The sequence below is a fragment of the Glycine max genome, chromosome 15, assembly GCF_000004515.6.
Source record: "Glycine max cultivar Williams 82 chromosome 15, Glycine_max_v4.0, whole genome shotgun sequence".
NCBI classification, from domain to species: Eukaryota; Viridiplantae; Streptophyta; class Magnoliopsida; order Fabales; family Fabaceae; genus Glycine; species Glycine max.
In genome coordinates, this window is record NC_038251.2 from 52869849 (window position 1) to 52880512 (window position 10664).

Genomic DNA, 10664 nt, shown 5'->3' on the forward strand with positions numbered 1-10664 from the left:
ATAACATTCTAGAAGATATTATCTTTTATCTCCTTATGTAACTAAATATAAAACTTAGCATATAAGAATGCCAAAGTTAACCAGACAGAAGCTACAACTCAAAATATATATTACATGAATAAATCTAGTAGAAATGTCTTGACACTTATGTGTCATAAAAACATAAGAAAGACGCATAAACATAAACTAAATCCAGTACATTGGGATATGCTAAGCTTCCTCCAAGCAGCTCCATGTTCATAGCACATGTCTGAGCACGTACACCTTCATCTGCTTAACATGTAAAAACATAAAATTAAAAGGGATGAGACATTGTTACATTTATGTATGTTAGAAAAGTTTTATTGTATCTAGTAGTATTAGTTTACAGTAGTCTAGGTAGGGACTCTCTTGTATTCTTTTTTCTATAAACTTGTTTTATATATTAATGCGCCACTTTTTTGTGAGGTTCAGCTAGGCGCGTGTAACCAACGCGTGGCCCTTTGGTGGTTGGAGTTACACCACAGCTCTTCCGTTTGTTTGCTTTCTGCAGTTATGTTTGGTCTCTGCTTTAAATCCTGTTGTGTTAGTATTTCCAAGTATGCTGATATTTAATACAGAAGTTTTAAGGCATGTTTGATTTTTTAAAAAAAATTTATTTATAAAATTTTATTAATTTTTAGTCTTATAAAATTGTAAAAGTCTTGTGTTTCTAGTTTTTGAATCTTGGTAACTGTTGAATGATCAAAACTATTTTTTTGGTTAAATGTATGGACTAAGTGAATAAATATAAATGAAGACTAAAATTATAAGTGTGTTTTTTTCACATATTAAAAGTGTATGTTTAAAAATGCACCCATGAAAAATGTTTGTTACAAGTTTTTAAAAAGTATTCTTAGATATTATTAATTTTTAGGAATATTAGAATTTTTTTAAACACGTTTTACTCCATTTCTATTCCCATGAAAAGGAATAGATAAGTGATATTTCCGTGAAAATATGAAAAAGTTACTGTCTAATATACAAGTTATTTCCCTTTTTATTTTTTTTATTTAGATTGTTTTTAAATTTTAAAAAAATATTCTTAGGAATACTAAAAAATAACCTAACATTAAAATATCCAAAAATAATATTTTCATGTTATATTCCTAAGAATAACATTCTCGAAAATAAAATAAAAAATGGTGAGACAAACATCTCTTATTAATTTTTAAAACCTAAAAGTATGTTATGTTTTAATGAATATCTTATGATAGTCCAATAATACAATGCCAAAATTAAATATGTATAGTAAATGTTTCTATGCCGATAGGATTTTTTCGTAAATGTTTTGTTGATCTTCTATCAAGTATTTGAAAGCAAAAGAGTAAATAATTAATTTAGTTCTTAAATTCGTATCTCGTTAATTTAGTTTTTGAAACTGATGAAAAATCAAATAAGTTTGAAACTTTTAGGGTTTCATAAGCTTTTTTGAAAGTGGCCTTCTCCTCCTTTATTTCGGTCTCTAGTTTGGAGACTTATGTAATAATAATAACATAAATTTAGAGATGAAAATGAGAAAAATATTAATATTTCAGGGACTTGAACAAAATTCTAGGGATTTGTTTATGTTTTCTTTAATTTCAGACAATAAAATATAAAATGATAACTAGATACAAATTTAGGACTAAATTGGCATTTACTCATAACAAAATTAACCTTTTCCAAATCTATTTATTTATTTTTTTGAACTTTTTAAATCATGCGCAAAATCTTACGATACTAAATACAGTATTTTAATAAAATTGTTAGAATGGCCAACAACAACAGATTAAGCTAATAGATCATCTAACACTTATATGAGACACATCATCATTTATATAATGTCTATACAAGAACTAGAACTACGAATATAGGGTGAATAAGTTAAGAAATGAGTGCTAGGAGTATCGAAGTATTTCTTTTTCTTTTGGTGGTCAGGAATACCTAAGTAATTGTGTCAAGAGCAAATTCGTTGCACTCACAAAAGAATCCTATCCGGCATACATTATTAGAAAAATACTTTTTTATGACTCACATTCGATGTAGGTCCTTAGAAATCATTTTAAAATAATAATAAACGACATTTTTGTAATTATGATGTATGTAAATGACAAAGGTGAAACAAAACCCGTCTTCAAATAAATTGCTACTATTTAAAGACGGTCCTTAAAAGAAAATCGTTTTACAATGGTCGCATTTAAAGATAATTTTTAAAAATCATCTTTGAATACAATCATTTTAAGATGGTTTTGTCTTAAAGACCATCTTAGGATTGCTGCTATTCACAGTCGGTTACAAGGAGACTGTTATGAAAAGTCGACACTTTTTACGACGTTACTTTCAAAGACGTCATGACTGTCGTAGAAGGCTTCATATGACCGCCGTATAAGCCTATTTCTGCACTAGTGATAATAATGATCATCATTTGGTGAGATGGAAGCCCCCAGAGGAAGGGAAGATTAAATGCAATTTTGATGCATCTGTGCAAAAAGGTTAAGGCACTGGTTTCGGAGTTATATTCCAGGACCATCAAGGACAGGTTCTTGCTGCTGCTACTTACCTGGACAACCAATGTTATCAGCCTCAAATAGCAGAGAGCTTAGCTTTTAAATGGAGCATTGAAGTGGCACACACCATCTTTTGTTGCAGAATGTTGTGTAAGAAACTGATTGTCAAGATCTTACAAACGCATGGAACAAGTCAAAGAACCAGAACTGCACATACATTGCTGCTGTTTTGCAGGAATGTCGTGATATGTTAGTGAATTCACAGAATTTTTTTGCTAGTTTATACAAAGAGAAAAGCAAATTCTGTTGCACATAGGCTTTCTAGATTAGCTTTTACCAGAGGTGAGAAAGATACTGGGTAGAGAACATGCCATCCCAGTTATTTTTTTATGTTCAGCATGATATTGATCTGTTCTTGGATCCCAGTAGTTGAATGATATGCTATCTTTCACTTCAAAAAAAGAAAAAAGAAAAAAAGAAAACCTAAGTAAGGTGTGAGTATATGATAATGTTATAAGAAATCATATAAATTAAATAAAATGTTAGTAACATTATATTCATGCAAGAATTATTAAATGTTGAGTCTTATTCTTTATTAAATAACAATAAATAACATGATCTAATTGAATTTTTAAAAATATGAGAATCCAATTGAATACTTTAATATAATTAGAGAATCAAATTAAACATTACACCTATAAAAATTGATATATAGACTACTCTTTTATTTCTCTTATCTTTACAAAAGAAAATGGCTATATTCAATTTAAGGGTATGTTTACATAGAAGGAATTAGAAAAATAAGGGACTAATCATCCGTTGCAAAAGAAAATAAAGGACTAAAAAAAGAAAATACAGATAGCAATATATTTTTTTTATTTAATTGAGAATAAAGTAAAAAGAAATAAAGAGAGAAAAATTGTCTTTTAAAAATGAAAATTCATTTTCTTTTCTTTCCCATTCAAGTTTTTTTTCTTCCACTTTTGTTACCCTGTACCAAACATAAGACGCACTACTAGAAAAAAAAAATTCACATCGTTGGATCAATGACAATTTTACCAGAATCGTCTTAAAAAGATGCGTACTAATGTGTTTCTCCTAAAGAATTTTAAATTTCATGCAAAGAAAATACAATTGGATAAATTTCAGGCCAAATAATATGGACCATGTTTTATTACTTTAGCAACTGACTATTGTAACTGAGAACAATCAGAGAGTACAACAGAGATTAAAACTTAATCCCACCGATTACATAGTCTGATCTCATATAACATTATTATGAGAAGCACTACACAAATTACTCCTTAAAAAACATTTATTCCTAATAGCATTCCAGCTTCATGCTGCTCCAACTTCATTTTGTCACATGATGTCACCTGCATAAATACAGAGATAAAGAAGATTAATCCTTTCACTTGCTAAACATAACAAGGCCAAACGACAAGGGAGAGTCACTTCAAGGAGTGTGGAAAATTTTGATTCACACGACTCCTTCCCTTTCCCTTAAACATTATTAATTATACGCATTATTTAATTAACATGCTGATTAATACTAGCTATTAGCTAAAATTCACGAGACTAATCAGATGATAGAGTCTCACTACTTTTTAAAAAGTCATTCATGAAATTTTCTTGACAATTGTAATGCTTTATTAGTATTTGACTAAATGATAGACTTTGTACAATGTTAACATTTAAATGAACCATTCGAATTCTAATATATAGCGAGTGAGCGGGGAGAAGGGAGACTATGTTAGATGAGAGATCAGAGTGTAAGAAAAGTGAATCTAAACTTTACAACTAAAATAGATTACTAATTAAAATTAAAATAATCTTAACCATTTGTGTGTATATATTATACGGTCAGGATTTACTCCTTTCACTTTTTGGCAAGAGATGAGTGTAAGAAGAATGAATCTATATCATTAAAATGGATGATTAAAATCAAAATTAATTAAAACCATCTTAATCATATGTGTGCATGCACGATCAAGATTTATTCTTGCTCTCTTCCTATGCAAGAGATGAGTGTAAGAAGAATTTTGTTTGTGTGTGTGTGTTTTCATTGAGAGAGAGAGAGAGATCACATGGTTCAAAGTTAGCTGTGCACTTGTCCGGGAGCTGAGAGGCCATATTACGGTCTACCCCAGAAATTGGAGGGCCATTAACAAGGACACACAAACATGGCTGCCCTAGTGCCTTAAGGGCATTACAACAAGAATCACTTGGAGGAATAGGGCTAAAAGGAGCAACTGCTGCCCTACAAGGAATGAGTTGCACAAGTGCAGAGAAGAATGTGCTTGTGCAAGGACTGCTTTGAACTTGTGCCACTAACCCTGCCATGATCAACAAAAACCACAACAATGACACTGCCTTGTAACTAGAAAACTTCATCATTGAATTGCTTCTCATTTTCACTCCCTAATTAATTAAGTGAAACTATTTTTTTTTTCTCTTTTGATGTATACTATGTTGGGAACATCACTAAGGTTTTGGGTGTATTTATACATATGATATGATATGATATGCTCATGTCATGCATTATACCTGCTCTAACTAAGGGTCGTTCTAGTCATGCTTATTATGTTTTCACTCTCAAAAGAGATAATTGTCAATGCGATTGTGCTGAATGGCTACAGTTAGAAGATTCGAATGACGTGATTTCTCCCATGAAAATTTGTAAAATTGCTTATGTGTACCTTATTTCACGACATTGTGGTGTAAGTGAGATAAATATTTTTCCCAATAGCAGGGGTCAGCAATTAAGATGTTTCATTAATCAGCCTAATCCTTACACGGTTTTACAGGGCATTTATAAAGATACCATTTTCGTGGTGTTTAAGAAAGAGTCACTTGTTTAAGTGGTGGACTATTAGCAATTAAAACCATTTTCTTCATGTTGTATTTTTTCCCAGAAGTTAAAATGTGCTAATTCATACTGTGTATAAGTTTCCTTTATGTCCTTTTGCTTCTTCACAGTACTTTTTGCTTATTCATTGTAGTTCTATAGTGTCTGAACATTGCCAGTATTGTTCAAAGTTCACATATGTAATTCCAGGCATGCAGCTGAATATGTGAAAAGACTTTCTCCAATCAGCTTGAATAGCATCTTGGAAGGGAAAGCAAGACAAATTGCTGCTCGCATGTTCTTTGAAGTATTGGTGGGTTCATAGTTTCTGAAATATTTCCATATCCATGTATTAGAATCTTAATAATGTCCAGAAAATCTCTTTTTATGTGAGAATGAGAGGAAAAAATTTAACTGAACAAGATTAAAATTTAAAAGTCAAGTGATATTTTAAACTAATCACGTTTGACTATTCATGTATGGTTGTATAGTTAAGATTTAGTCCTCTTGCTCTTGTACAAAAATTGCTTTCTCACTTGATGCAATCCTTATATCTATATCTCTGTCTATCTACCTATTAAGTTTGCATGATTCCGTTTCTTGTGATCAACGTAATTATAGCTTTGAATCCTGCTTACAGATTTAGTTCTGCTAATATTTGGTTGAAAATTTTGTAGTAAATTCGATTTTAAAATTTATTTATTTATTATCATATTTCAATTCAAGTCCTACAAATAATTTTTTCTTCAAAAGCAAGCATCCTTTTAAACAGTTATAGTCCCCCTTCCCCCAACATTTCTTTTTCTGTGACTGATGTGGAAGTTCAATTACAGGTTTTGAAGACTAACAAACTTGTTTGTGTACATCAAGAACAACCTTATGGTGACATCAGCTTGGAGTTGGTCACTACGCTTTCAAATGCTCAAAGTTGATATTTTCATTAAGATCCTTGTAATCGTCTGCTGGTCCTTATGTATATAGGTAAGAGTTCCATACTTTTTATAACTTGAGGCTAATAATAGAAAGTTTTTTTTTTTTTTTTTGACTGCGATAATATAAACTAATTGAGTGAGAAAACTCTGAATTTGTGATTAATTTTAATGGTAACTTCTTGATAAATATTTAATTATTCAAGACACCCATAACAAATTTTCTTTATATAAAATGGTATAGCATAAAATAAATTGGTTCTTTGGCATGGCTATCTGAATAAAAGTACCTCTGAAGCATGGGTACTTCATTGCAAGTTGTACCTAGCATGAAAATTATTTGAAGAGGGTATGCTTGGGTGTAACTCTAACTGAGACTAAGTGCAATTTGAGGTATGGCTAGGTATGTCTTGGGTGCTAGTTAGATTTTTTTCCCCCATAAAAGTGATAGTTTTTTTGGTTAAAACTAGGGACTTCCCCCTCCCTCTTTCCCATTTTCATCCTACTTGTTGTTAGATATGAAAACTTTTTTATTGAATGAAATGAAAACTATAAATTTGAATCATACAAGTACAACTATATATATACTCGATATTGGTATTGTACTCATATCCATGCTACATCCACCACAAAGACTTGTGTAATGATTTGGAGCTTGTGTTCTTAATAATATCATGGGTGACTTCTAAATTCTACCAATACAATATTTAAATGAGAAAGTTTAATTTAATCGGTTATAATATCATCATGCACTTGAGGAGCCTTGCCCTGCTCCTCCCCAAATCATGTGTTTGTAGATTTTGTGCATGTTGAATTTGCTATGGTGAATATCCATGTTTTCATACAGATTCACGTCAAATTGGCCAAAATAACGTGAAAGCAAGTATTACTTGCTTCAACTTGACGCACTCAATGGCAGAGAGACGTGGTACCAAACACGCAGTTAGCTTTGTTCAAATCTTAGCTTAGGTTTAAAGTCACTTTATTCAATATTCCTGATATTTTTGTGCCTTGTATTGCTTTTCAATTTTGATACTCCATTATCATATTCCTTCTCTGGAGAATTCCGGGGATGAGAGGAAAATGAAAGGATGTAAATAAAAGTTCTCTGTGAAGAATGTGTTTAACTTGAAGCTTCTTTGAAACTGTACAACCCAAAATATCGTTTGAAATGTCTCTGTTTGCTGATCCACATGTTAAAAGGTAGTTCTCACAAATTTTCTTTTCTGATTTTGCAGTTGTGTATAGCACACACAAGGCAAATTATGAGCAGCTTGAAGACATGCTTTTGTCACTTTGTTTTGCATGTATATTAAACTATAATGATTTGACTTTTTTTTATTTAATCCACATATAGTTGGCAAAAAAAGAACATAATTTAGGATTAAGTTTAATTTTTCACCTTTGTAGTTTGGTCTGATTCTTTTATCCAATTAATAAGCAAGTGCGACATATAATTAAGTTGTTTTCAAGCATTTTCCGTAAATGAGGATTTATTTATACTTGTCTTAGACGCATAATTTATGTTAAATATAAATAAAGATCATGTAACAGACACAGTTATACCCTCTAGTAGGGTTGTACACAATACAAAAATTGGAAGATAAAGATGATGCTCCAACAGCCAAGTGCCCTGCCTTTGCTTCTCAATGGGTCTGTGATAGTGTTTTCTTAGGCTCTCGAGGATTTCCATGCAATTCAAAACCATGAATAGTTAGTATAATGTAACTCAAGCTCATCATATGTTGAACATAGCACAAGCATCTTCAATAATCAATCTGATAATATTTTGTTATCTCTAACTCATCAGTTTGTTTGAATTTAACATTTTTTTAGGTTTAAATATATGTCTATTCCTAATAAATATCTTATTTTTTTTAATTTTTTTCTTAATAATTATTTTTATGTTGAGTCCCTAATAAAACAATAATTTTATTTATAATCTTTAGCAACTATTTTTAATCTTTGGCAAATTAGTGACCTGATAAAATTTTCCATTTGTTAATAATTTGAACGAAAACAAAATTCATTAATTTATTAGAAAACAAATATAAAATTCAGTGATTTATCGAGACTAGAACAAAATATCAAAGGTGTTGTTTTATTAAGAATTCAACGTAAAGTAAAATTTTATTAAGAACAAACACAAAAATCAAGTATTTATTAGGGATCAAAATCATATTTATACTTTTTTTTACCATTGACCCAACTTTCTCTGTCTTGACTCTGGGAGGGTGAAAGGAGTGACTGTACAGTAAAAATGCAGCAGCATGTTTGGCAAAAACATTTTCTGAACAAACAGCCGAAATGTTAAAATTTTACTATCGCACACAGGCTATAAATATGGTTTTTGCTCTCAACTAGGCAGTATCAACTATGAAGGTATAAATTCTGAATCAAAATTCAGTGAAACTATTTTTCAGTCTGCAGAAACACCACAACCACATTGGTATCTGGTGCAAAATTCAAGTTGACTTCGGTTACATACACAGCAAGCTGAACATTATCAAGGATTAGAGAGTAAATATGATGTCCAAAACCACAAACAAACAAAAAAGCACAATGTAAGACCAACCATTGATTTATAGACTTCCCTTGTCACCATTGGTACTCATCATTTATTTTATGTTTCAGCAGCAAAATTATAAGCATGAGAGGGACAAATTGCTGATAAGAGTACAGCATACATTATTTAAACTATATGTATACCAACTATGACATTGCACTGGCAATCATTTGTCACTTGTCAGCAACAAGAGCTTCGATTTTGTTTTCAAGGTGAGCTTCATGATCCTCCAAGCGACCTTTGACGGTGTTGTTCTCCCAACGGATCAACGTTGGCACCCCAGTGAGCTTGAACCTAGGATCCACCCTCCATGGATGCTGGGGATTCCTCCATGTTGGTCTATCTCCAACATAAGCTCTCAATAGTGCAATGTCATCAGGTGAAGCCTCCAGCTTCTTGTATATCACAGGTTCTGCTCTCACACAATCTAAGAAGAAAAATGAAAATATTAAAAAAGAAGGGAAAAAAACATATCATATTCATGGATTCTGATAAACTAGTCATGCTTCTCTAACTGTAACCAAATTCTAACAACTTAATACAAAAAATAAAATGTAATCAATATCAATCTCACCTTTTTGTTTGTACACCAAAAGAAAATAATGCACCCAAAAAATAATCTCACCTTTTTTTTTTCTTGTCTAATATAATACTTTCATTGGTAATTTACATTCACCATCATAGAATGAAAGAAATATACTAAAGCATTCATAGAACATCAATCAGTGACAAGCTATGCTTCCCACAAGTTAACAAATATACTTGTTTTCCCCAATATTGGCATAGAAAAAAAAAAAAACCCTTCCTTTCCCCAAATTTTTGTGCTATGTCAGCAAAGAATTTCAATCGATATTGCCAAATGCTTCACGAAATCTTAAGCATTGCAGTTTTTCCCCTCATAAATTCCAAAATAAAAGAAGAAAAACTGAAAATTCCTTGAAAGATTGAAAATGGATTTGGTGCCGTCACCAAATTCGCGCTCTCACACAGTTATTAAATCAGAACAGTTAGATGAAGAAGAAAAGACTCAGATTTCAATACATGTTTTTAAGTTTCATTTGTCAAGATAAAAATTCCGAGTCGTCTGATTTTTTATCAAATGATTGTCATTTATTTGCTAACTGGGTGAATGCAACAGCAACAAAAAAGTGAAGAGAAATTGATGTGGGTAAGAGCAAAAAGAGGAAAGAGAACAAGAACATAGTTAAAGGGGAAAGAAGAAAAAGAGACCAGGGCACCAGCTGAGAGAGGTAGCCGGGTCATTGTCCGCCAAGAAGAGGATGAGATTGGCCTTGTTTTGTGGAGCCTCTGATCGGAACTTCTCAAAAACCACATCGAAACTCGACACTGTCGCCTCTAACACCTTCAACGGCATCTTTTCTTCTCTCCAACCTAAATATCACACCGCAAAATTGGCAGATTCTTTTCCAAATGAAATTTTAATAGGTTTTCTGGAGTCTATGACCGACCACACCCCCTTACCTTATATATGCTTACTTATAAAAGACTTAAATAATGCAAAAAAAAACATGGATATATATTCATTTTTAACATTTGGTCCTTAATAAAAAATTTCTTTGAATTGAGTTCCTAATATTTTAAAATTTTTTTTGAGGTCCTTGATGTTAGTCGAGATCCGTTATCTACTTACGTGGACATTAATCGGACACATAAACATGCGATGTGTGGTGCCACGTGTACTCGTTGCCTAAGTGGAATTACACTTAGGGTTTAAAAAAAATTAAATGTCGTGTGTCATTTTTAGAGCTGGAAGTAGGAGGCTTCAAAGGCAGAGACTGCAACAAAGACCGAAG

The 10664-nt window shown here is 31.6% G+C and overlaps 1 protein-coding gene across 1 annotated transcript; it reads right to left on the reverse strand.

Annotated features, from left to right (window-relative positions):
• Positions 1 to 8764: 8764 nt before the first annotated feature.
• LOC100785157 (thioredoxin-like protein Clot-like) lies at positions 8765 to 10306 on the reverse strand. Its single transcript, NM_001252715.2, is given in 2 exon segments — positions 8765 to 9277; positions 10081 to 10306. Coding segments are annotated over 2 exon segments (399 nt in total). The 5' UTR covers positions 10226 to 10306; the 3' UTR covers positions 8765 to 9023.
• Between the last annotated feature and the right edge of the window lie 358 nt (positions 10307 to 10664).